The sequence below is a fragment of the Asterias amurensis genome, chromosome 21 (assembly GCF_032118995.1).
Source record: "Asterias amurensis chromosome 21, ASM3211899v1".
Lineage (NCBI taxonomy): Eukaryota > Metazoa > Echinodermata > Asteroidea > Forcipulatida > Asteriidae > Asterias > Asterias amurensis.
This window is the reverse complement of record NC_092668.1, coordinates 1,486,171-1,513,420: the sequence shown is the minus strand read 5'-3', so window position 1 is coordinate 1,513,420 and position 27,250 is coordinate 1,486,171. Positions and strand designations below refer to the sequence as shown.

General features: G+C 38.9%; 3 protein-coding genes and 1 pseudogene across 3 annotated transcripts; 1 reads left to right on the top strand and 3 right to left on the bottom strand.

Moving 5' to 3' along the window:
• Positions 1-1,165: 1,165 nt before the first annotated feature.
• On the bottom strand, positions 1,166-4,835 carry LOC139953150 (uncharacterized). Its single transcript, XM_071952578.1, has 2 exons — positions 4,710-4,835; positions 1,166-3,512 (listed from the first exon to the last, which is right to left on the bottom strand). Exon 2 carries the CDS (start codon positions 3,503-3,505, stop codon positions 1,991-1,993), a length of 1,515 nt encoding a protein of 504 aa, XP_071808679.1. The 5' UTR covers positions 3,506-3,512; positions 4,710-4,835; the 3' UTR covers positions 1,166-1,990.
• A 1,025-nt stretch (positions 4,836-5,860) lies between these two features.
• LOC139952986 (uncharacterized) lies at positions 5,861-8,873 on the bottom strand (annotated as a pseudogene).
• Positions 8,874-9,581: 708 nt separating this feature from the next.
• Positions 9,582-14,658, bottom strand: LOC139953149 (hematopoietic prostaglandin D synthase-like). Its single transcript, XM_071952577.1, has 5 exons — positions 14,372-14,658; positions 12,619-12,711; positions 11,387-11,502; positions 10,996-11,103; positions 9,582-10,595 (listed from the first exon to the last, which is right to left on the bottom strand). The coding sequence occupies exons 1-5, from the start codon at positions 14,505-14,507 to the stop codon at positions 10,431-10,433; spliced, it is 618 nt and encodes a 205-aa protein (XP_071808678.1). The 5' UTR covers positions 14,508-14,658; the 3' UTR covers positions 9,582-10,430.
• A 4,060-nt stretch (positions 14,659-18,718) lies between these two features.
• LOC139953225 (uncharacterized) lies at positions 18,719-27,011 on the top strand. Its single transcript, XM_071952688.1, has 3 exons — positions 18,719-18,887; positions 25,317-25,395; positions 25,780-27,011. Exons 1-3 carry the CDS (start codon positions 18,744-18,746, stop codon positions 26,220-26,222), a joined length of 666 nt encoding a protein of 221 aa, XP_071808789.1. The 5' UTR covers positions 18,719-18,743; the 3' UTR covers positions 26,223-27,011.
• Positions 27,012-27,250: the final 239 nt, after the last annotated feature.

Here is a 27,250-nt window from a genome sequence, read left to right as displayed (position 1 = left end):
AGTCAAAAGGAAAATCGATAAATCAATCCATCAACCATAGTCTTCCAATCAATTACTCAATTTGGTAAATGAATCTATACCAATAATTAATCACGAATCAATCTATTTATCCACCGACCCATCAGTCAATATTTTATTCTCTAATTAATTAACCAGTCACCGATCAAGTACTCAATCAATCGATAAACATACAAATCAGTTAATCAATAGTCAATAATCAATCATATCCAACTGACGTTTAAAGAAAAATGAATCCCTACTGCTTAAGTTGTTAAAAACCAATATGACCAAATACTTGTTGAAAGATTTTCAAAATGAAAATTAAATTGCATTCTTCTATGCAGTTCATTCTTTCCTTAAATTAGAAGCAAAGAAATTGGAGAGAAAATAGTCAGTGCACCACAAAAAAAAATGAAATAATTTTTTTTTATAATTGTGTGCAGTCTCGGGAAATCCTTTCAACCTGATGGAAAAATGAACTAAAATACAACGTTCATGTTTTAGACATTTGAATATTATTTACATTTTTAAAGTATTTTGTTTCAGAATTCAGATACAAGCATGCTCTGATGAAACTTCAAAGTTAGTTTGCAAAATATTTATTTAGGATTTTCAGTGTATTTTTGTTTTGGTTGATTTATGTTGTTTGTTAAGCTTGACCTGGGATCGAGTAGGACATAACAATCGGAGCCCAACAGGTTGGGCTAACTTTAAAACGTCTGCTCATCTATTAAAAGGTCATTGTTTTAAAACTACTTCTGCATATTTTGAAGCTCCTGGTTAGTCCAGGATTATTTAACAATAGTGGTTTTCAAAGCATTCGTTTGGCAAAAAGAAAACATTTATTAAGTAAGTGAAATATTTATTTGTTGTTCTAAAACCGTCGTTTTCAGTGAAAAAACTCAGTCTATTGGGAACATTTTAAGGGGTGCCAAAGACCAGAGTAAAGAACTTAAAGGAACATTACAGAATTTGTTTTTGCTAACAAAACAGTTGCTGGCAGGGTAAGCACTTAATGTAATCCACCATATACATAAACTGACAAACCTGTAGAAGTTTGAGATCGATCGGCCGTCTGGGTCACGAGAGAATAGTGAAAAACCGATTACAAATTTTGCATTGCATCGATGCCAAATTAAAAATGAATAAAACTCTCACTGAGCGATAAACTCCAAACGCGAAGTTAGATTATTTATTTCTCATCAAATTATGACATTTCAGACAGAAATATTTCAAGGGATGTTTTCTACTATCATCATCATTATACCGTGTAAGTTTTATGTAAATCTGTGATCTTCACGAACTTTGTTCCTTACCAATTCTAGACGTTCCTTTAATATTATTACCCCATGCCTGACTTAACTTCAACTTGCTTCCCCCCCCCCCCCCCTGCTAGTGGAATAACATGCTATAAAAACAACATGACTCACAGATTACAGAACTAGGTTTCATTCAGCTTAAAGGCCACATTATTTACATATTATACAAAACTTGAGTGTAAATATTTTACAGCGTTTTAGGTAGGACTTTTGAGGTGGCCAAGAACAGTTGAGGTGGCATTTTTGTTAAATCAGTTGATTTTCAACAGTAAATCTGAACGCCTTAAACAAACACTGGAAAGTGAGTTAGTATTTACAGTCTTAGCAAAAACCAGCCCATCAAATTATGCAACCTTTATCCAGGCCTTCCACAATTTTAAGATTAAGGATAGTCAGTTTCAAGACTTATTGTCGGTTGGAGTGAAGCAAGAAACTTAGTTTTGGCATCAGGCCTTGATTTCACAAAGCACTGAGACTCTTCTTAAAGATGAGTTGTCATAATTGCCATAATTGTCACAATTTACTTAGCGATGAAGACTTATACACAGTTAAGATCAATCTTGGCTCTTTGCGAAATCAATCCAAGGAAACCTTGAACATAATTCATTTCTTTGGAGCTTTCAAAAGGTGAAAAGTAGGGAAGATTTGAAGAAAGTTTTGTTAAAGTCTCCTCATTCAGTCATCTCCTCAAGCAACTGGCTGGCCTGAGCCGCTTCCTGTTCAACCGGTCTCCAAGATACTGGCTGCTTTTTGTTCTTCTTCTCTCTGCGCTTTGCTGCCCAGGCCCGCTTCCGCTCTGACCACTCCCCTTTCTTAATGATCTGGCGTTTTTCTGACATCAAGCTGACAATCTTGTCCTGCAGATCTCCAATGTGCAAGTCGAGCTGCTCAGCTCGTTCGTGCCATTCCGATATCACAAGCTTCGTCTTCTCGCTAGTGATGAGGGCCACCTGTTCCTTCAAAGTATTCACCGTGATGTCGATTTCTGCCATGCGGTTTTCCCGCACCTTCTTCGTTTGATGCTTCTCTCTTTTAAAACCACCCGGCTGGAACAACTTACTTCTTGTTTGGTTACAGCGGGTGTACTTGTAGCCACTGTAGTACAGCCTCTTCTGAGCTTCAGTGTAGAGCTCGCCTCTTTTATCTAACAGGTGGGGCTTCTCCAAAGCAACCCTGAATGCCATTTCGTTCATTTTAGTATGGTAGCTTGTTAGGTTCATATTCCCGTTCCGACCGAATATCCTGGAGACCTTTTTCAGTTCTGCCAAATCAACTTCTGCCTCGTTTAAGTCTTCCAGGGGATTGTCCTCCACCAGGGTCCCCCGTTCAAGCAATACAAACTCCTGGTTGACAGCTTCATGGGTTGGAGATGAAGCAGAAGTCAGCTCACGCCTCTCATCTTCGATCATGGTGTCCACAAGGGCTTCCAAATTAGCAACGACCTGGGAGGAGTCATCCGTCTTGTCATTTACCTGTTCGCTGGAACTTTGCTCTGGTGGTTGAGACCCTGGTTGGTCATCCTGTTGCGTCTCAGATGGACCAGCCTCATCGCAAGTTTGTGCACTTTGCGACTGCTCATTTGAAGTATTCTCTCTCACCACGACCACCTCAACTGCATGGACTACTTTCGGTGTTTTGGCCACCCTTTTTGTGGAGTACTTGTAGCCGCTCTGAGTCAGCGCTTCACGGGACAATTTCAGCAGCTTTCCCTTGTCTTGAAGAAGCTCTGGATGTTCCAAAGCAATCTTGTGGGCCCACTCGTTGACTCCCTTGTGGTATTTGGTGACATTTTTCTTGAAGATTTGCGACGCAAGTTTCACTTCTTGGTTGGTCATACAAGTGCGCTTGTTGAAGAGTGAGGGATCGGCTCTCAACCTTCCGATCACTGTTGGAGATATGTCGTTGGGAGATGTTATCTCCGACTTAATTGCTCTCTGTGGACTTCTGTAATGGAATTCATACTTTTCTTTGGCTACAACCTTGTGACCTTTGTCCACATCGACGAACTCCTCAAAGTCGTTAGAGTAGACCATGAAGCGATCCAGGGTGGCATTGCCAACAGGGTACAACTTCTTGGCTTGTTCTTGGATGTCTTTGACATTCTTGACCTTCACTGCCTTCTTCAGCTTGTTTTGGTCATCAAGAAAGATGGAAACGAGAATCAAATGCTTTGCCATCTTTTGCATGTAATTCCTGTGATAAACAAATAATTATAAAATTAATGGGGTTTTTTTGGTCAAAGGACGAAACTATTCAAACATGGAGGAAGGCAGACACTGAGACAGCAATCAGTGACACCCCCCCCAAAAAAAAAATAACCAAATAAAAATAAAAAGTCAATCAATTATCCAGAACAAAATGGATACACCAACTGATGGCCATCATGCATGCCATAAATTGATGTCTTTACTCAATTAAGTTTCAAAATAAATACTTTATAAAGACTTGAATTGTTCATAACGTGGCTAGCTTATATTACAAAATGTGGATTATATAAGCCTTTCTTGCATCGCATTAATATAATGTCAGAAAAAATACCGAAGTTGCATAGTCTTTTTTATTTACTAACAATTTTAACACTAACATCCAATAAAAAACAATTGTTCAATTGCCAAAAAAAATCTCCTTTTGGCTTAAACTTTACAGCATGACATTCAGTGCTGCAGCTGTTTTATTAAACTGAACCACTAACACAGTGGACTGGAGATGAGTCGAGTACCTTCGAAAAATAAAGTGCATCAATTTCATCAAAATTGTGGTGATGCAAAGTTGTCATAAAAAAAGTGTTGTGATAAAAAGTTAAGTTGACAATGGATATTTCCCCTACTTTTAATCAAAAAAGAAAATTGCTGAAGCTATTGACAAGGTTCTCTTCCTGCCGACAACCATGGTTCAGAAAAGTTGTTAATAATTATTTATAATAAATAAACCAACACATTTATTAATTTCAAACATGCTGTAATTTGTAAAATGTAAATCAAATATTAATGAATCATGTCTGGATCTGGAGATATCTGCAAGCAATCTTCAAATGTCTTAAATCTTATCTTGAAATCGGTCATAAATTTGGCTTTTTAAAACTTATATCATTTGTTCGTTGATTGAGTAGAAAACCGTGATAAACTACTTCTCGCATGGATCAAAGAACAATTCGACACTAAAACATTATTACTCAAAAGGCCGCATTTGAACCAAAACGTACGACATTTGTTTCCATGTGTTGTGATTGACGCACCTTTGCCCCGTGATTGCTATAGCATGACCGTCATTGGGTCACATTTTGCGTCATTTTATGGACGCCATCTTTCCCAGGAAAAAATACAGGTTTAGAATGAAGAAACGAGATAGAAAACGAACAGAAAGTATCTACGTCTCGCCGCATTTACCTACCTGTAATACACACTCTTAACAGAAAAGCCTTTTCGTCAAATAAGTGGCTCAAAAAACGTTAAATTGCGAGAAAACCAAAACCTTTTCAAACGTCCTTGGGACTCAAAGCATGGTACCCGACTTTCTGTGCGTAGATAATACATTTGAAGTCTGGGATGTAGACTTATTATTAATATCAGACGATAGAGGTCGCTATTTATCATTCACTGTATTTTTTTTAGGGGTTACGTGTGCAGGGAGACATGTTCATGGTTTCTGTATGTTTGTTAGGGAAATGAACTTTGATCTTTCTTTTTCGTTTTTTTTTTTTTTTGGGGGGGGGGGGGGGGCACCCACAAACCTTCCCTATCCCTGCCATATCGGGTACGGTATGTTGTTAGAAGCTTTGAATCAAGCATTTTTTTTAAAGATGGCCAGAGTTTGAAGCTTGGGTTATATTAATCTTGTGAACCTAATTAATATAACTAGACAGTTCAATTAGACATGGGTGCAGGGGATTTAGCTCTATAGTACAGGACAACAAAGCATTTCCAGAAAACCAAGCCCCCCCCCCCCCCCCCCCCCCAGGTGAACACAAAATTACTACAAAAATAGTTTGTTTTTTATAACTTTTTGATAACACCATGTCGAGTTTTTGTCACAAACCCAAACCTTTCATGACGCCCGTTAAAAACACATGGTCTGTAAAGTGTACGTTTTTGTAAAGATAATTTTGTTGCTTCAAAATACTTGTAGCCTGAATTTTGATGATATTCGGTCACTCGGCAGTAAATTCTATTTTATTTGTTTTTAAAGTTCCTCTTTGGAATCAGACCCATTTGTTGATTATCAAATAATTTGTTTCATTATTTTTTAAAGTGAGGTCAGAGACTTGTAAATTGTCCTGACTTTCAAGACTTCTTTATCTCTTGGGAACATGGGTGCATCACAAAATTCAATTCATTCTTGATGAATTAGAATCTCAATGATTATTTATAAAAATAAGGACTTTCTCCTAAGACGAAGTTAGAGAGTTTAAATTTCTTCCCCATTTTCATAAGGACTTTATCTATTGGAAATCCACCCCCCCCCCCCCCCCAAAGCCCTTACCCCTCCCTGACAAAAGGAAGAAAAAATCACACATTATATAAGAATCAAGACAAGGAAACTACTTTAGAATCTTTAAATGTATTTCTACATTTTAAAACGTCAAACAGTCAACTCTGATCTGGCCTGTGCATTGCTTTCTTTTGACAAAATCTACAAAGTTTTCAACTCTGAACTGTTAAACTTTGAAAGGCAAAGCATACCTTTGGTTTTTTAGAAACGCTCAATTGTTGTGATCTTACATATAAATGCAAAATAATGTACAATTAAACTAACATATAAAAAATAATTTCAAAGGATTGTCGCGGAGAAAATTAGGTAGAAAGAAAATCTCTATTAGGAATACCCAATCTGAATGTGAGAAATGTTACCGCGGTAACGCTTCTTATAAATAATAGTGTCAGGCACAAAAAGTGCAAGACGGGCAAAGTCTGGTGGTCTTTTTTTCTCTTCAATTCAAAATCTTTGTCTCAAAATAATGATGTTCAAATGTTGAGTTTGAGTCTCACAAATATCTTTCAATCCTGATGAGTATTGCCATAAAACAGAAAACATTAGTCTTATCTTGTTCAAATAAGACAGTTCTGATAATAAAAACTGTGTTATCATTTTGATTCTAGTCTCTTCTCATTTTGATTTCGGTCTTGTAAATAAAATCACGATCCAGTAAAGATTCTGAGATACCAGTCCTGTGGTCTTGTGGATTTGGATTCCCCTCCGAGAAGTTCAAGCCCTAAATAAATTTAATTTATATGCTTATTTAAATTCATACTTTCTTTTTACAGGGATAAAGAAAATTACTTTGGTTTTATCACCCTTACACATAATTATTATGTGTACATGTATTTGATAAGCAATTACTCATTACTTTCCCGAGTTCTGAGAACAAAAATCACCGGCAAAATACTCGGTTGGGATTCATTTAAAATTCTTATCTTTTTAGTAATGTTGATATCAAAATGTTCCTCTTGTTTTAGTGAATGTACTGAGGCACTGATGTGACAAAGGGTCTAGAGTGTTATGAGTCTCAGGTGGTCAAGAAACTTCATCGCTCACACAATGTCAGGTGGTAAGGCTTCCGATAGGGTTTCCGAGTCACCTTGTTCTGCAGCAATGCTCCTCCTTGAACTCGGGCGCTTCCATTTCTCCCTGTACTTGAGTTCCCAAGCCCACCTCCGTTTCATCGTTTCACCTTTCTTGATATGACCGCGTTTTTCCCCCTCCAAAACGACAATCTTTTCCTGCAGCTCTTCGATCTGCTTATTGAACTGCTCCGCTCGGTCCTGCCACTCGACCTTTGACCTCTCAGCGGTGATGAGTGCCACCTGCTCTTTCAGAATGGTCACCTTAACTTCGATATCTGCGATGCGATTCGCTCTTTCCTTCTTTGACATTGTCTTGTTATCCTTCTCGATGCCGCCGCCCGGTAGGAACAACTTGCTTCTTGTTTGGTGTACCTGTAGCCGCTGTAGTACAGCCTCTTCTGAGCCTCTCGAAAGAGCTTGCCTCTTTTACCCAGCAAGCTCGGGTCCTCCAAGGCGGCCTTGAATGCCATCTCGTTCATTGCAAGTTGGTAGCTGGTCATTTGAAAACTTTTCTCTCGTCCGAATACCATAGTGGCCTTTCTCAGTGCTGCCATATCGGCACTTTCCATAATCGGGTCTGCCTGGGGATAGCATTGCTGGGTAACACCTCCTTGGATTGGAGGAGAGATCAAGGTAGCACTTAACTTGCGTCTCTCATCTGCGACCAGTGTGTTCACGACGGCTTCTTCCGTTTTGGAAGAGTCAACACTCTGATCATTAGTCAAGTCACTTGGATTTTCCTGCGGTGTTTCTGACCCTTCTTGGTCGTTTACAGGTTGAGCCTCCGATGCCTCTGTCAGATAATAAGTTTGTAAACAGTACGAGTGCTCGCTTAGAGTATTATCTCTTGGAATCATTTCAACTTTTATATTTGCTTTTGTCTTGCTTCTTCCGGCATATTTATAACCACTCAGAGCAAGTGCCTCATCTGCCAACTTTATCAGCTTGTCCCTGTTCTTAAGAAGCTGTGGATGTTCAACAGCAATGTTGCGGGCAAACTTGTTGATGCCTCTGCGGTACTTTGTGAGATTTTTCTTGTAGATTTGTGCTGCTTCCATTATTTCTTGCTTGGTCATACTCTCAACTGGTTTGGGGGGAGCGCTACTACTACCTGGTGCACCCTCAAGTTCAGGCGCTGATGATTTTTTGTTAAGACTTTTAAAATGGAGTTGGTACTTTTCCTTGGCCTCAACTCTGTGGCTGTTGTCTACGTCAACAAACTCTTCAAAGTCCTTACAGAAGACCATGAAGCGCTCTAAGTAGGCTCCTCCAACAGGGTACATGGTCCTCGCTTGGTCTTGGATTTCTCTGACATTTTTGACGCTTGTCTTTTTCTTCAGCTTGTTTTCATCATCCATAAAGATGGAAACGAGAATCAGATGTTTTGCCATCATCAGACACCTGCAGAAAGGAAAGCGAGAGAAATAAATTTCAAACCAAAAGCCGTTGTTTTATTATTGCACGTATCAGTTGCAGCCAGTAAAAGAAAACTAACATCACGACTGAGAACGAATGGTTGGACTTTTGTACTCAGTTATTCAAATTTCAAAACCTTTATTAATTCATATTATTTATTTCAAACTATTAAAATATTGTCAGCGTACAGAACTGGAATGTAAAAAGTATGGACTAGGCCCATACATACTGCCAAATACGCTGGATTCCCTCAAGAAACGGTCTTCTTTGATTTTTGTAAACTTATTAGTTGAGTGCTGAGACAGTGTGAGTGAGCACTGCTGCTCCTTGAAATTGCATTGCAAATGCAAGTTCGTCGTTCCACTTTCACCGATAGCTAGCGGAGCGAACCTTTTCCATATGCAAAGTTCTAGGACCGTGTGGGTATGTTTGCCCGATCATGGGGACTTGCAATTGCAACTAACAAATAATTCGCAATAATTATTTACCTGTAGATTAAAATCTCCAAGAAAAACGGGTTTTTTTTCACAACAAACGAAGCGCAACCATCATTCGAACTCTTTCTCAACTTTCGCATGAAACCTCTTCAGCTGCCCCTGACTATTTTGCTTTGCGCGTGTATTACAACAATGAAGTCTGGGGTATATACAATAGTTTTTATCAATCAACAGAGGTCGCTATTTTTTGTTAGCGACTGTTAGCTGTTGCTGGCCGCATTATGGTGTTCGTTGGCCAAGTGACGAGTCACGTCTTTGCCCGACATTTCTTCCTCCATGATTTCCATTAGTGTCGTTTGAAGGATGAAAAGGGAATTTACATTTGTTTATCTTTGATGTCAAGCTCTTACGATCGGACAAAATTGATCAAAATTCAATCAGTTGATGTTTATTAACAAGACACAAGCCGGTACAAAATGATCCCCATGGCACTGGCGGCCCCGTGGTTTGCAACTTGTTTGTGAACTTCAAAACGGCCACTGTCGTAGTGATTTTCAATGCGGAAATGTTTTTTCGAAATTGATTTGAAAAGCGAATCATTAACCAACGTCAGGAACATTTTTTAGGGTGGCAATTTTGATGAACAGAAAAACAAATTCCTGGCGGGCAGCAGGGGGAGACCCCCCTTATATTATTTAATATTTAGGGCGCCCTCTTGAAAACTTTCATAGCCCGCGGGATCAACTATCTATGCACAGGTGTAAACATCACACAAGACAATTGAAACACCATCTCCCAAAAATTACAAACATTAAAGATATGTATTTGTAATAAAATATTTATTTTTTATTGGCTCTAGATTTAATTTCAGGCAACAGTTATTTTGTATTAAAACAGACAACACCTCTTCCCAACAAAATCCCACCCACACCTTTTTGTTTTAAATTACAAGAAATTTACTTAAAATACCATGAGCATTAAGCGAGGAGACTTCTGAAGATGATCAGAGCATACTAATCGAAACGTTGAGTTGTCAATTGGCGGTTCTTTTGGTGCTAAAACATAGCTGCGCAAACCTCACCAAACTTTACCTTGCAAAATGTATAACCCCAATCATGAGCCTTTTTGTTCAATATTGATCAATTCTTTCGAACGAGTCCCCCTTTGCAGGGTACAGTCAGAAAAGAGCAGATACTGATCCCTGTATCCCCAAGAAATTGACAGGTGTTCTAAAAAAAAAAAAATCCCTTATAAGGAACTAAAGACTGTCTTCTTCACCAAGATGTCACTGGGCGAATCTTCCGAAATTCTTTCTTTGCAGGGTACAGTCAGAAAGGAGCAGTAACTGATCCCTGTATCCCCAAGAAATTGAAAGGTGTTCTCAAAAAACTATATTCTGTTGAGAGTTCTGTAGTGAAAAGCAGTAGTGTGAAGACTAAGTGGCTATATTCTGATCCCTTATAAAGGAAATAAAGATGGTGCAGCACTGTATACTCAGTACTTTCCCGAGTCCTGTGAAAAAAATCACAGGCGTGTTACTCCCACCCGAGTAACATGCCTGTGATATTTTTTCACAGGACTCGGGAAAGTACTGAGTATACAGTGCTAACACACATCGGTGTATGGGTAAAAATCAAAATTAATATTCTTTATCCCCGATGCAAATTTAACATATATTATAAAGATGGTGCACTTCTTCACCAAGATGTCACGGGGCGAATCTTCCTCCACTCGGCTACTTTCGGGTTCGCTGCAACTCGGTCGAAAAGGGACTGCAGCTTGGGGAACTTTGCCATGGAGTTCGGGAAGTAGATTTCAGCAAAGTCAACCATGGAGAAGAAATGTACATCTGCCGCGGTCAACTGGAATGGAGAGAGGTGTTGAAGTGAACATATTGATCATTATACTTTTTATCATTATACTTTGGGAACAACAAATCGTTGCGAAGATCTTGCCAATGACATAAAAGCATTTGTAACTTTGTGTCTCCAAAATGTTTAATGACGGTCGAAATTATCTGAAATCGATTTCATGGAAATTTTGTGCAGGAGTTCTTAGGACTCAGGTCCCGCGTCGGACTCAGACTCGAAACATTCTGACCATAGTAGTAGTAATTTAGCTTACCAGAATAAGGTTAACAGCCAAGCCACCATGCCACATGTACAGTGTGTGATCGGTATTCTACTTATTTCTGCTAAGCAAACAATTGTTAAGCAATTATTTTCTGCTGAAGCAGCTTCATGAAATTGGCCCAGCCCTCACCTTATCCCCCACAAAGTAGTCTCCTGCGTGGTCCTGCTCCAACAGCCGCGTCAGTCGCTGATAGATTAAGGGCGCCTCCACTTCCTTGAAGTTCTTGGTGTGTTTTGCCTGCCAGAAAGTGAATCATAAAAAATGGATGAAGTTTGGGAAAGTTTGGGAGCATGGACTGTGGGAGGATGATACAAAAGAGCCTAGCTATTATTATAAGAAGTTTGTGCAAAGATCGCCATATAAATGCCTGGGGGCGACAGAATCTCCTGCCTCACTGATGGCACGGCCCTCGTGAGAGGTTAGGGGAGGCCTATACCCCCTCCTATTTTGGGGGCCTGTTTCCACTAGGTTTTTTGAGACCCCCCTCCCCAACATTTTGGTTCATTTTAATAGTCATCACCTTCTCCTCTTCGGATGTGGCAAAGAAGATTAGATCCCAGGGTGGTACGATGTCATCAGCCGTGTCGATTACAGTATCGATACAGAAGGCCTCAAGGTCGTCCTTCCCGAACAAACCTGCCATAAAAAACGACCGAGTTAGTTTGTTCTTGAAGACGAGGACGGGAATGCAACAAAATAAATGAATTTGTGACCTTGTGTTATCAGGGCCCAATTCGCAGAGCTGCTAAGCACACAAACTTGCTTAGCATGAAACTTCTTCCTCGATAAAAACAGGATTACCATGTTTCCATTTGTTGCATATTGCTTGGTACTGGTATTCAGCTGCTGTTTGCTTAAACTGAAAATCACGTGGAAATTTGGTTGGTAATCCTGTTTTCATCAAGGAAGAAATTTCATGCTAAGCAAATTGTTGTGCTTAGCAGCTCTACAAAATTTGGCCTAGTGGTCAGATAACGCGGTAATTGAACCAGGAACTGGTTATTTAAAAGGAAAGCAAAAGTTGAATTTAAGCCATATCAAGTGACCAGTGGAAGTAGCCTAGATAAACAACAGTGTATGGTGACACGGTCGAATGGTACTCGAAAATCGCAAAATCATGTTATGTGCACATAAACGATGCCATGAGTTTTTCATTAAGATAATATTTTATACAAACAAAATTTGTGAAGTCGCATAAAATTATGTCTGTTTATATTAACTCGACACTACGTTCACTCGACATTGCAAATAATGTGCGTGTTCACTTCGCGCGTTGTGTCCTGTCGGGGCTACCGTAAGTGTGAAGGCAAACCATTCTTTGTGCATGTATACTACGTCGGTGTTTATTTTCCTGTTATCACACATCAACGCCCCCACGGTTTTTTATAACTAGCTCAATCAGACTAAAAGAATCTCACATCGGTGTTGTTTGGTAAGATCAAATTACCCAATATTGGGGTAAATTGAACTTTACACAACCCCTGGGTAAACTTTGGGTTGGGTAAGGTTTACCCCGACTTTTGTGTCATGCTAGCTGGGAACAGAGTTTCTGTAGATAAACACTAGACTCATTATTATTGGGTAAAACATTTGCACAGTGCTAAGTAAATTCCTACCCATACGTAGTTTGGTAATTAGGCCACCCTATTGAACTGACAACCATATTCCCGTAACCTAAAAAAGGAAAGAATTTCAGCCAATACTTTTTTACAGTGCGTGGGGAAACATAAACCGATTACAAAAGATTCTTACCATATTTTTTTGCCAAATAACGTATGATGGCTTTGCTCTGACCACATTTCTTGCCATCAATCTCCAGCATAGGAACTTGAAGTATCGGAATAGCTGGGCGTTAAAAAACAAACATAATGGTTTAGAGATTTTGTCATCACTTCGACCTATGCCGAATTTCACCGAAGAAGTACTGCATGGAATGAAACAAATAACAAAAGTACAGCACCCAAGCAAGGTACAAATATGCTGACCAGAATAAGTTTATATAAGCCAAAATACCATTTCACGTGTACCTTCTGTGACTGTATCTCGCTCTTTTTGCTTGTGGAAAATTGTTAAGCTATAATGCCTTAAGTTTAAAGACAGTGGACACTATTGGTAATTGTCAAAGACTAGCTTTCTCACTTGGTGTATCTCAACATATGCATAAAATAACAATCCTGTGAAAATTTGAGCTAATTCAGCTTGCTTGGTTAAAATACAAATTGATGAACGGGTTTAGAATGTAAGAAATCCAGGTCGTGTACCGTACTCATTATGCTGATTCAGGGGCTACACACGTATAAACACTTCTGGCTGTGATCATCCGTTTAAACACCCCCACGTGGTGTCCCCCAACTGGAATGGAGAAACTTTCCCAGGCATTTATGAATGGCTATTAACACCAACGTGTCCTTTCTATAAACTTCAGTAGCAGAAATAAAACTTGGGTGTTCTCCTTGACCTAGTTTAAGGTCAGTGTGAACAGGAAAACGACGCGATGAACCGGGAAATTAAAATGATAACAAAGAACGATAGTTTGACCATGGTTTGACAGTGGAGCAATAAACTAGATTGCTCCATGGTTTGACAGACGTTACAAAAACAAAGTTGAAAGAAAAGTGCAGATAAGTCATCAATCTCAGTGGAAGAGATGTATTTATTTTGTAATTTGCGAATAAGTGTTTTATTACACACACATCCAAAAGTAAAGCCCCAACACTAACATGAATACTGTTGTAAACGGTGACGAAATGTTGTTGTTTTTAAGATGTGGGAGGAAAACCCTATAAAATGTGGAAAACCAACGCAAAAGGGGATTTTAAAAAGCCATGCAGTCCACAACACAAGACTCTTGACTAAGGTGGTAATTCAAACTGCCCTCTCCAGCGTCGAAAGAAGGGCCAAAACAACCACTTTTTATATAAATTAAGCAAAGCAAAAGAAATTCACCCAAGCAACTAAAAAAACGCATGACTAACACTTTCCCTCAATTATACAGTTTTTCCAACAAGCTCTCTTGTGCTGCGCACAATAAAAAACATTCCATCCGTACTTAAGAACGAAAGCACTTCAGTATGCACTGAAGGCTGTGTTCATCTCGCATAGGGTCAAGGTAACTTCTCGAAACTTGCAAGTAATGGTCGAACGCAGTAGGTATAGAACTATGAAGCCATTGTATCGAACAAGCCTGAATTTTAGTATAAATGTTGTCAAAGACCAGTATCCTCACTAGGTGTTTCCCAACATTATGCATAAACTAACACTGATATCTGTGAAAATTTTGCCTCAATTGGTAATCAAATTTGCAGCAAAATTTAAATATTAGAATATAGAATATTGTGTGCTTTCAGATGCCTGAGAAAGATTATAAAGACTTTGAGTCATATTGTAGTTTTGGGGTTAGAAATTGCGACGTCTTAAACAACATTATTTCAGAGAGGGTATTTTCTATGAATGTAGAATAATATTATGTGTACAAAGTTAAATAATTTTTAACCCGAAAACTTACATGGTTTAATCGCCGGCCATTCAGCCTCCTCGAACCGGCAGTCCTCAAACTCCACTCCGGCCAGTCGAAACATGATTCTTATAGACTCAGCACGCCCCTTGCCGTTAAAGTAATACAACTTGTACGAGGTTGACATTTTGCTGTTTTGTCAATGAATTCACAGACAAGATGTCTTCACGAAACATTTATAACACTACAGTAGTGAGACACTTGTGACCCGTCAATGCGCCTTTCTGATTTTTTTTTTATGACGATGGCAGAGCCACACCGAGCTATACACACTATTGTTCGTGATCAACTGAATGTGATGATAAGTTGTTCCTTTATAGAATGACCTTCCTGATATATATTTTGGTAACAGGAAAGTTATGTACATATTAAAGCCGCGTTTAGCTCCCTCAGCAAAATAAACACTGACCATGTTCACTTTAAACAATTTTTAAAGACCAAGAAAAGGGTTTGTTTGAACGGAGCTCTGGAAGTGCCATCTGGCATATCGAGATCCTGACATAATTATCTCAGAATGACGACATGCTAAAGACAAATAAGTTAAAAAAAAAAACGAGATAAATAAGTTGGATGTCGACATGTCGGCTGGCACTTCTAGAACTCCGTATGTTTTGGGGTGTTTTTTTTCTCGGGAAAAATTAACTAAAAATCACTTTGTATTGCTAAACCATTGCATGTAATAGGCCTGCCAATTATCCAGAAAAGTTAGTTAATAGTATGAAATGCTGTTAGTCGAGAGAGAAAGGAAATTGTTCGTAAAAACTAATATGGCCATTGCAAACAGCGCCCTCTTTGTGTCCAACTAGGCGGTATTTTGAAAACTTCCAACTGAATTAAATCTTCACCATCTTTTACTAATTCCAAACGAACCAGGGAACTTTATCATCGTGATAAATGTATTATAATCGTACTTACTAATACAAAGAATGGTACATGGTTCGGTAATAATGGAGAACACCTTCAAGCAATTTTCGTTTACCTTGACTTTCATTATTATTATTTTTTTGTTCAAGTTCAAGCACTTTTTTTAAAATTTCACATACAGGCCTATTCACTCACAAAAAAAAAACCCAAAGAAAACGCAAAAAAACCCCGAGTACAACACATAGAAAACATATACAGCAACGATTTGGTTCACTTGTTTACAGTGAAAGTCGACTCTGATAAATCTTGATACCATGGAAAGACTGGTCCCCTGTCTTTATCACGTGCTGCATGTGACGTCAGTGGATGGAGTTTTATTTAAATATAATTCCATGCATCCCTAAACCACTTTAGATTAATTTCCTCGGAACAGATTAATATTTCAGGGAGATTCAGAAATGCCTCAGAAATGGTTCAGAAATGCCTCTCTGGCGTATTTCCAAAAATTATGAATAATTCTCTTTTGAAGGCAGTGGACACTACTGGTAATTACTCAAAATAACTAATATCGTAAAACCTTTCTTGGTGACGAGTAATGGGGAGAGGTTGGGGGTATAAAACATTGTGAGAAACGGCTCCCTCTGAAGTGCCATAGTTTTCGAGGAAGAATTTCCACGAGTTTGATTTCGAGACCTCAGATTTAGAACTTGACGTCTCGAAATCATCCATCTAAACGCACACAACTTCGTGTGACAAGGGTGTCTATTTCTTTCATTATTAGCTCGATGACCAATTGAGCTCAAATTTTCACAGGTTTGTTATTTTATGCATAATTATGTTATTGAGATACACTATAACTGTGAAGGCTAGTCTTTGACAATTACCAATAGTGTCCACTGCCTTTAAACGGAACAACCGAAATCGTTTTTATATCTTTGAAACAATCATATAGCTCCAAGATTGGGGACTGTGCGTAAAATCTGCAAGGAGTCTAAATTACTCCTCTAAGTGTCGATTTTGATTAATGGGGCGCCTTCAAAATTTGGGCTAAGGCTCCGGGCGTTTCTTCCTGTGGGAGGCAACGAGCGCCGTAGACTTGCCAAGTCTCTCTTTATCTTTCGACCGCCCTATATACAATATTTGGTATAAAAACATACTTGTTATGAGCAATGGAGAGCTGTTGATATTATAAAACAAGCTACCTCTGCATGTAACGTAGTTTTTGAGGAGTTAACTTTTCACTAAATTTAATAATAATAAAAGATTTCGGGCCTGAAGCCCTTTATTATAGGCATATGAAGGCACAAACATTTTGTGCAACAATAGTGTTTTTTTAATTTAATTTGTCTTGCAACTTTGATGACCAATTGAGTCAAAATTTACACAGATTTGTTATTTCATGCATAGATAGGATATATAGTGAGAATACTGGTCTTTGACAATTACCAAAGGTGTCCAGTGCCTTTAACACTTTTACCAAAGGTGTCCCAGTACTTGTACTATAATAGTTAAAGTCCCCCTGCTATGGGTGACCCCAAGCTTTTCTATAGTCAAATATTTATCCCTAACTTTAGAGAATAAATAACCACATCCGCGAAGCACACACGAAATATCAGCCTCCTCAGAGTTTGGCCCACGGATCCGCCCTCTCCTGTCAAGACACTAAACAGTCGTAGGCTTCTAGACTCTAACTCAAGCCGTGGTTTGCAAACAAATCACGGCCTTTTCATTGGTGATAAACAAACTGCACTAGTCGGCATGGACGACCGACGTTAGCAAAAATTATTCAGTGTTTGTAATAAAGCCATTGTACACTTTCGGAACAGAACAAAATCACAGATTTACAAACATCTTACAGGGTATACAGAAGGTAATGGTGAAAGACTTCTCTTGAAATATTATTCCATGAAATGCTTTACTTTTTTAGAAAACATTAAAACAATTATCAATTCTCGATATCGATAATACGTATTTATTTAAAACACATGTCATGACACGGCGAAACGTGCGGAAACAGGAGTGGGTTTTCCCGTTATTTTTCTCCCGACTCCGATGACTGATTGAGCCTAAAGTTTCACTGGTTGTTTATTTTATATATAAGTTGTGATACACGAAGTGTGGGCCTTTGGACAATACTGTTTACCGAAAGTGTTGTGAACAAATTCAGCATTTTCTGCAAAATTGTCAATGAGTAAAATACCTTCCATGATTGGTTGCTTTGTTTTCAACAAATTCAACTCATTGTTTTGTGCTTACGAACTTGGCTTTGCTTTGCATTTATGGCTTTCCATATAGTTTTCCAACTTCGGGTGGCAAAACATGGCAACTTTAGTGTATTCCAAAAAATGTCTCAGTTTGAAATACCACAACCTGAGCTTTATGGCACAATATTGGACCATTTTTTAACAGTCCTTAAATACTGTGACCTTCAAGAAATTTCCAGAAAAACTCATGGAATTACAATTTGTTTATTCACGAGACTTGACGCATGATGTTCCTCACTGTTGTCTCCTGCATGCGTTATTGGCAGCTATAGACTTGCGGACAAGTCGTTCTGTGCATTACAGGACGGCAGTTGGTTTACGCAGAACGACTTGTTTTCAACTCTATTCGTTTATGACAATAATACTACACAATTTGGGAGGGGGGGGGGGGGTCAGTGTTTGTAGCCAGGGGTGTAACTTGTGCAGTGACTGCCATTCAGACCGTTTCCTTATCCCCTAATCGCTTACAAACCTTGAGTGACGCTGGGGAACAAGTCGGACGTTGAGCCCCCGCTCAGAAACCGCTCATACATGACTTGACATAATATGGTTTCATTCTGAAAAAAATAAAGACGCAAGAATTTATATGCCTATCGCCTATCATCTATGATCTACAAACGAACGGGGTGTACAACAGTCATGAAAAGTTGCGTTTTTATTTTGCATCTCGTCTTGGTTCGTGAACGTGAACGAATTTACTCGAAGACAAGTTTGGACAATGAGACAATGGTTCGATTTCAAGCTGATTTTAAGCACACAAACTAATAGCTAAGCAAAACAAAATGGTGCTTACCAAAATAAGCTTTCCAGCCAAATACCATGTCACATGTAGAAATTTTTTGAGCAAAACATCTTCTGAAATTGGGCCCATGTAGGTGTCTCCTTGCGTGTGTTCTAAAAGGCTAAACAAGATCAACCGCAAATTAAAAAAGGTATCAACCAAGCGACTGTGCCAGTCTAACACTTCAGACCTGTCAAAAACGAGGAAATGCTCATAAATGGTATCACCCGATAGGGAAACGTTGTGTTAGCCTCTTCCCCAAGTCAAACCATCACGTATATATACACTTATATATAAATATGAAAGAAATACAGTAATTGTTCAACAGCAAGGACGACTGTAGCAAAAGAGGGACATTGTGGTTGGTTGGCCACAGGCCAATGCGTTTTTGAGAGTTTGGTTTCGTCCGAGTATCAAATCAAGTTGTTACACACAGCTTTTGTTAAGCAATGTGATGGCACGCGTGTTCGGTTGTACCTTGTTTTTGTTGGCGCTTCTTCTACACGTGCTCGTGATATTGTCGTCTGCTGGTTCTTTAACGCGGGAAGAAAATGATGTTCGATTTATACTTGAGAGTGGAAACAATGACAGTAGTAAGGTGAGTCGTTTCTTGGTATTACTGTGAGGGTCCATTGTGGAAATTGGGGCTTGGAACCCACACACAGACCTTTATCATGCTGCCTCCATCTTGGTCATGTTCCTTGTATCGAATAACAATAATGAATGCTAATAATCATTTTGCAAATAGGAACCAGACTATTTTGTTCTTTCAGCCTCGGTTTGGTTACATTGATATCAATGAGGAAAATTCAAGATGGCTGCACCATGATAAAGGTCCATAGACAGCAAATGCACGAGGCCAATGATTTTAGCGTCGGACCACTAAACTAAAGACTCCAAGTATGGCATGGTCTTGTAGATTTTTTTCTTAATTCAGAGCCTTGGGAATAAACTTTAAGTTTCTGTTTATGAAGGCTTACAGCAATCTTGAAAGTCAGGGGTAGGTAGGGGTGTTCATAGGTTATTTTGAAGGAGAACAACGGGGTTACCATTTGGAGGCTTGCCAAAGAATCGAGAACAGAAATTTGAGAGGTGTTACAGCCTCCAAACTTCTGCTATTCTTTCCCGCCTGCATAACTCACCAATGAACATGGCTATACGTCAACGTACACACAAATTAATGTTGTGCAATGTTTTTTTTTTTTTTTTTTTTTTTAATTATATGGCAGAAAATATATAATATATGTTTATTGTTTTTTTTTGTAAATTTTGTATGTGTTTTTTTTATTTTTTTTTTTACTTTGTATATGTTAACTTTTATTTATTTTTTAATAGCCTATTGTTTTTGGGCTAAAGCAGCTCCATGAAATTGGGCCCACATGTCGGAACTTCAAAAAACGTGTAAAAAAAAAACATTAGAAGTAGCCCACATAAGAGATGTTAAATTTGCATCGGGGATAAAGAATATTAATTTTGGTTTTTACCCATACACCGATGTGTGTTAGCACTGTATTCTCAGTACTCACAGTATAGCCCACAGTTCCACCTGTAATTTTTGGATGTCATGTGGAAATGCCACCAATAATGATACCCCTGCTGAATGAGACCAACTGGGACCTTATGGACCAACTACTGAAACGATATTTCCTGTTTTCGAACGTGAGTTTGTGTTTTTATGTTCGGTTGACTAATTAGCTGTCATCTTTTAAATGAAGTTATTATCGGGTTCGAACAAACCGGTTTTTCAGCTCAATCACCACGGGAGCCACAGGCACAACCATGATATTGCCAAATGAGGGTTCTGTGTTTTATGCTAATATTTAAGTTAAAGGCACTTGACACTATTGGTAATTGTCAAAGACCAGTCTTCTCACTTGGTGTATCTCAACATATGCATAAAATAACAAACCTGTGAAAATTTGAGCCCAATTGGTCGTTGAAGTTGCGCCGGATAATAATGATAGAAAAACACCCTTGTCACACGAAGATGTGAGCTTTCGGATGCTTGACTTCGAGACCTCAAATTCTAAATTTAAGGTCTCGAAATCAAATTTGTGGAAAATTACTTCTTTCTCAAAAACTTTATCACTTCAGAGGGAGCCGTATCTCACGGTGTTTTATACTATCAACCTCTCCCTATTACTCATTACCAAGTAAGGTTTTATGCTAATAATTATTTTGAGTAATAACCAATAGTGTCCACTGCCTTTAAAGGCACTGGACACGTTTGGTTGTTTTCAGAAACAAGTACTCTTACTTTGTGTATCCCAACGATATATATAAATTTGTCATCGAATTTGCAAGAGAATAATGAAAGAACAAGCACATTTGTTGTAAATTTTATAACTTAGTGTGCTTTCAGATGCATATAATAAAAGGCTTCAGCTGAAGTCTTTTTAGTAGTGTTTGAGTGAGAAATTACCCCTTTCTCTAAAACTGCGTTACTTCAGAGGGAGCCGTTTCTCACAACATGTGTTTTACTATCAACAGCTCTCCATTGCTTGTTACCAAGTAATATTGTTCATGCTCACAACTTTGTTGAGTAATGACAAAAATAGTGTCCGGTGCCTTTAAGTATATGAAACGTAGATAGGAACGTAAAATTCGCTAAGAGGCCAGCGTTCGTTTGTAATTTTTTGTAGTGTCAATTAAAGGCAATAATCTTCTCCAGATTTGATTTTGGACTTTATGGGAGAACCCGGCTTTCATGTGACATACATCTGCTGTTCGCATAGGTATAACTATTTACTGTTTATTACTGACAGGGTGCATCCCCTAATTTCACTCTAAATTGACCCGGACTTCAGGTCCCAAGGGGGTCTGCTGGCACGCTATTCTGAGTCAAGCTGACCCGGAAGCTGCTCTATGAAATTGGACTCAGTCAGGGCTCAATTTCATAGAGCTGCTTAACCAAAATCTTTTGCTTAAAGGCAGTGGACACTATTGGTAATTACTCAAAATAATTACTAGCATAAAACCTCACTTGCAACGAGTAATGGGGAGAGGTTGATAGTAAAAAACATTGTGAGAAACGGCTCCCTCTGAAGTGACATTGTTTTACAAAAAGAAGTAATTTTACACGAATTTGGTTTCGAGACCTCACAGGTTTAGAACCTGAGGTCTCGAAATCAACCATCTAAACGCACACAACTTCGTGTGACAAGGGTGTTTTTTTCTTTCATTATTATCTCGCAACTTCGACGACCAATTGAGCTCAAATTTTCACATGTTTGTTATTTTATGCATGTGACACTGAGAAAATGTGACACAGAGAGTTCTTTATCAAGTCTGGAAACAACATTGTGATGAAGATAATGTGTTTTATTTTCCAACAGTGGAAACCGCGCGCAGCCAGCGCTGTACAAAACTATCTCTATAAAAACTGCTCCTTACAGAATGGTGTCTTATGAACAACTGAATTAAGATTATGAAAAAAGACCCACAGGAACCAGTGTACTGCATTCCTGGGCTATGACTAAGCTAATGAATAAACATAAAACAACTATCAATACAAGGAGTATGCAAATGAGACTAGTGCTACTTCAGGTCCCAATAAACAATGACCATGGGGTGCAAAGATTAAGATTAAGATTGGCTGAAGAACAGAAGAACTTTCCCACAGATGCAATATACAATGACTGAACGAAGTAAGTATATATAATATAGTAAAACCATGGAGATCACCTCTTTGTTAAAATCAAAGGAAATTAACCAATTAAGCAGAGAAAACAAAACCATGACAGGTTTCACCTGTCACATGCATAAATGTTGAGATACAACCAAGTGAGAACACTGGTCTTTGACAATTACCATACGTGTACAGTGCCTTTAAGCAAAAACTTTTGCTTAATTTACGTAATCCGTTGAGCACAGCTAGGACACTACAATTATTGGTAATTACTTAAAATGACAGCATGAAAACTTGTAATGATCAATAGTAGGCTGTTGATAGTATAAAACATTGTGAGAAACGGCTCCCTCTGAAGTAACGTATAGTTTTTGAGAAAGAAGTAAGTTCTCACTAAAATATTTGAATTGATTTCGAGACATCAGCTGAGACCTATTTTTCGTCTAATGATAAATTGAGACTATTGACCACTTGTTGATAGACCTACTTTCATGTAGGCCCCTACTCATTTTCCCCCAAACCCATTAATTATTTTTTAAAGGACACTACTGGTAATTACTCAAAATAATTATTGGCATAAAACCTTACTTGGTAACGAGTAATGGGGAGAGGTTGATGGTATAAAACATTAAGAGAAACAGCTCCCTCTGAAGTGACCTAGTTTTGGAGAAAGAAGTAATTTTCCACGAATTTGATTTCGAGACCTCAAGTTTAGAACTTGAGGTCTCGAAATCAAGCACCTGAAAGCACATAACTTCGTGTGACAAGGGTGTTTTTTTCTTTCATAGTTATCTCGCAACTCCGACGACCGATCGAGATCAAATTTTCACAGGCTTGTTATTTTATGCATATGTTGAGATACACCAAGTGAGAAGACTGGTCTTTGACAATTACCAAAAGTGTCCACTGCCTTTAATGATTGTTGATGTCCAAGCCACTCTAGATTATAGCGAAGGGAAAGTAAGCTAAAGCACAACGCCCTCTCAAGGTCACTGCCAAGGGGACTGACTTTTAAAACAGGGACGAAGGAAAAACAACTTTCAATTTTTCTTTTTTTTGAATGTGGGCATTAATCTTGTGTTCTTAACAGTAAGTAAACAAACTTAAAGCCATTGGACACTTTCTGAAAAACAGAACACAAATTAAAAGTTCGCATATTTACAAATAACTTACAGGGTTTACAGAAGGTAATGGTGAAAGACTTCCCTTGAAATATTATTCCATGAAATGCTTTATATTTTGAGAAAACATTGAAACAATTATAAATTCTCGATATCGGGAATAACGGCAATTATACGTGCAAACGTGCAGAAACAAGGGTGTGGTTTCCAGTTATTTTCTCCCGACTCCGATGACCAATTGAGCCTAAATTTCCACAGGTTTGTTATTTTATATATTATAAGTTGTGATACATGAAGTGTGGGCCTTTGGACAATACTGTTTACTGATGTTGTGCGATTGCTTTAAGATGATCTTCACATCATCATAAGGGAACTCGGCAAACTCCCACAAGATAAAGCTGGAAACAGCCAATCTCTCTCATCAAGCTTTGGTTTAACGTCTATGACTATGTGATAGCACAAATCAAGAAATTGTGATTCAGTAACTCGACGATTTGAAATCAGTGGTTAGCTTGGTAGGATTCGAACCTACAACCTTGTGATTCTAAGTCATGCAGTTTTAACCATTGCACCACTCTGGTATTAAAATGAACCTGTTTGCTTGTTATTCAAGACTAGAATGAGCAATGTCTTTCGAGTGGTGTTACGAATTGAAAAACTGCATACTTCCCCCCCCCCCCTCTCCTATCCCTATCCCTACCCCCCCCCCCCCTTTACCCCAAACTCTCTGTCATACATTGAGTGGATGTGTAATTCAGATGCATGTCACTCAATGGGGTCTCGGAAGGTCTTCATTAAAGACACGGAAACGACGACGGGATGCCATGAATCAAGAACCCTGGCACACTGAGCCCCAACAGCTCCTAGGAATTCTTCACTCTTATGGCGTAATCAAAAAACATGAAAACAATTTGGTTTTTTTTGAGAGGGCAGAGAAAACATGCTACACCCGGAGCTCTTTCCCTGTTGAAGCTTTCTTGTAATACCCATTGCATTGGCCGCCATATTTCATGAAACGTGCACGCATATGGCCCGGCCAATGCGTGCACGTGACCAAGAGTCGTGGTCGAGAGTCGTGCTACACGCGTGCACCAAAAGATGGCGGTCAATGACGTCATGTGCCGTCTACAATAACTCTATCAGCATGGACGCAGGGTAGAATAAATTGATATTTAGTGATTTGGCTCTCGACGGATAAGCCCGCGCTTTCAAACTTAAAGTATAATAAATTTATGTTTGTGGTCTTGGTTCATGACGTTATACGTCTCTGTTTGTGGTCTTGGTTCAAGACGTTATACGTCTATATTGCGTGTTTCAGTTTGCTTAACTGTAATAACGCACAGCACTAAATCCAACCAGCTGGTACTATATGCATGCACGCTTAAGGAGCCTTGTGTCGAGGCTAATCCTTGTCAAAAAATTTCGCTTGATTTGCTGTCCCCAGTTGACAAAGCGAAAGGTCATTTTAATTGATAAATCAACAACATCAACCGAGGGGTGAAATGTACCCTTCCATGGTCCGTTTAGTGACACCCTTAACCATCATCTGGGGGAAGTGTTTAATTTTGTTGGAGGATATTCAACTTTCAGTAAGTTTGACCTTCGTTCAGAGAGAAGCTGTCATTATGAAACGTGCATGCCCCTTAAGTTGACACTTGGGGGAAGTCTTCGCTACGAAGGCACAATTTCATGTCTTTATTGGTTTTGGTTATTATGAATATTGATATGATTGTTGCTGTTGCTAATGTTGTTGTTCTTGTTTTTTTTTTTTTTTTTTGTTGTTGTTGTTGTTGTTGTTGTTGTTGTTGTTGTTGTTGTTGTTGTTGTTGTTGTTGTTGTTGTTGTTGTTGTTGTTGTTGTTGTTGTTGTTGTTAAGTTCCTTGTTGTATTGTGTTGTTCTTGTTCTTCTTTGATGTTTATGTTGTGTTGTGGTAATGGCTATATTTTGGTTATGATTATGGTAAGGTTATGCATGGTTATGGTTGTCGTTGAAATTATTGGTATGGTTATAGTTATGGTTATACAACATAGTTTCGGTTATTCTTATGGGTATGGATATGGTTGTTATGGTTATGGTGAGGATCATGGTTATTATTACAGAGGGCCTATAAACTATTGTGTTGTTGTTTACAGATAAAAACATGTGACGGGTCATTGGTCAAATCGCAAAAAAATCTGTTTCATTTATCGATAAAGACACATTCAGCACAAGTTGTAGAATATCACTGTTCCTCAATTGATTGGTTTTAATCCATAATTGCTTTTACTTCATGTTCAGGATCATCCAGGAACATCAGTTCATCATGGACCGCCAAATGCACAGCAGACAATGACAGGCAGATTAACGTTATCACCAGGTTAGTCAACGTGTTTAACGGTTCCATTGTACAAACACATTGATTTTAACTGATTATCTATTATGCATAGTTAACTAACTGCTATGGACTAAACAGTCAACAAAATCTATAGCCACCATGAAGAACTGACAGTGCGTTTTGAAACTGACGTGACCCCGACGACCGTAGGCACAGTTACATTTTTTTTAAGTGTGCATCAAGTTTTCCTAGCCCTCAGGTAAAATAGTCTGAGTTGTTTTTTTACTTCTAAACTCGAGAGTTTAAATTGATGTAAATTACTTACTGAGACTCATTTCATTACTCGGCACTTTGAATAATAAAATAAATGTTGACTTGAGTTAATGAATAGAATTAATCATTTTAACACAATTTTATTTTCGACAGAGGAGTCTCTACGTCACACGGAGACACCGACTTCTAAGTTGCCACAGCAAGTCTTTGTCGTCGACAGGAGGCGACAACGACGTCGCGAAACCTCCAAACTGCAACTTTCTAAACACGACACCAAACCCAGTCTCCAGCAGAAAAACTGCGACGACAAGCAGCAGCGCCAAGCACCGGCCAACCCCACCGTGGTGGCTGGCATCGTAGGAGGCGCGCTGGCGTTCTTCCTGGTCGTTGTCTTGACCATTATCTACTGCTCCTACAAGAACCACGCCCCGTCGGACCTAAGGAAAAGGGTGGCCGAGCTGTACACTTACATCGGGGATGTGGAAGATGTTGTCTGGATGCCGGGAGTTAACCCTGCTGCTGCGGACATTGGGACGTGTGGACATGTTAAATTTGACAGCATCTCGATGCTTGCTAAGTATCCGCGACAAGCGTAACTTTTAGTGGCATTTTTTTGCAACCAATAATAGACTTTTCATCATTTTTGGTACTTTTCATCTCAAAACATGATTTTTGCCACCACTTACTCGAGGTTAGCGGCAGTTCAAAATTAGGATGGCCTGAATGCTACTTGGCAGACGTCACTATTATTATTCTTATGTAAATCTATTATACCAGAATAAATTTCGCCAACAAAAAAAAGTCAAATAGGGGGATTGCACATGACGTAATTGACCACCATAATAATAAGGGGTGCGTTCGTTTAGCTTCCCCGGGTCGACCCCAGTGTGTGGCGTTTTCTTTTTCCAGGACGAACGTGTGCAGATAATTACCCACGTTCGTCCTGTGAAAAAAAAAAACGCCACACACCGGGGTCGAGCCAGGGAAGCTTAACGAACGCACCCTTGATTGAAAGGAGCGCATGCAGGCGGGCACTTTTCCATTGTTTATCAAGTAAGGGCGGAGTCGATGACGTGCAACCCATAGGGTGCGTTCGTTTAGCTTCCCTGGGTCGACCCCGTCGGTGTGTGGCGGTTTTTTCTTCCAGGACAACCGTGGGTAATTATCTGCACACGTTCGTCCTGGGAAAAAACCCGTCACACACCGGGGTCGACCAAGGGAAGCTAAACGAACGCACCCATAGTCAATCTAGCATGACTTACTGGTAATCAAGCCACTTCTCTACTAGTCTTCTTAATTTAAAGTGTGAACTTGGGAGTTATATTTTATTGATATCCTAAACTGGATCATCCACATTATCGTAAAGGGGTATCGGGTCGCAGAGATTTTTGTTGAGGGGCATAAAAACTATATGCACTCGTGTACTTTATTCTTGACATTAATACAACAGTAGGCAGTAGCACATGGTATCAAATTTTATTTGAACCACTCAGTCAATTGCTATTAAACTTTACAGTTTTTAATGTCAAAAATGTATAGCCACTATGGTCCCATGTCTTGTTTTCCAGAATAATAATAATTATTGGCTGTGTTTTAGGTTCTTGCGCAGGCCTACGACAAAAAA

Coding starts and splice junctions, on each gene's coding strand:
- LOC139953150 (XM_071952578.1), bottom strand. CDS start 3,505: ATGCAAAAGATGGCAAAGCATTTGATTCTCGTTTCCATCTTTCTTGAT.
- LOC139953149 (XM_071952577.1), bottom strand. CDS start 14,507: ATGTCAACCTCGTACAAGTTGTATTACTTTAACGGCAAGGGGCGTGCT. Junction 12,712..14,371: donor ATGGCCGGCGATTAAACCAT/GTAAGTTTTCGG, acceptor TTTAACGCCCAG/CTATTCCGATACTTCAAGTT. Junction 10,596..10,995: donor ACTACTTTGTGGGGGATAAG/GTGAGGGCTGGG, acceptor TCTCCATTCCAG/TTGACCGCGGCAGATGTACA.
- LOC139953225 (XM_071952688.1), top strand. CDS start 18,744: ATGGCACGCGTGTTCGGTTGTACCTTGTTTTTGTTGGCGCTTCTTCTA. Junction 18,888..25,316: donor GAAACAATGACAGTAGTAAG/GTGAGTCGTTTC, acceptor CTTCATGTTCAG/GATCATCCAGGAACATCAGT. Junction 25,396..25,779: donor CAGATTAACGTTATCACCAG/GTTAGTCAACGT, acceptor TATTTTCGACAG/AGGAGTCTCTACGTCACACG.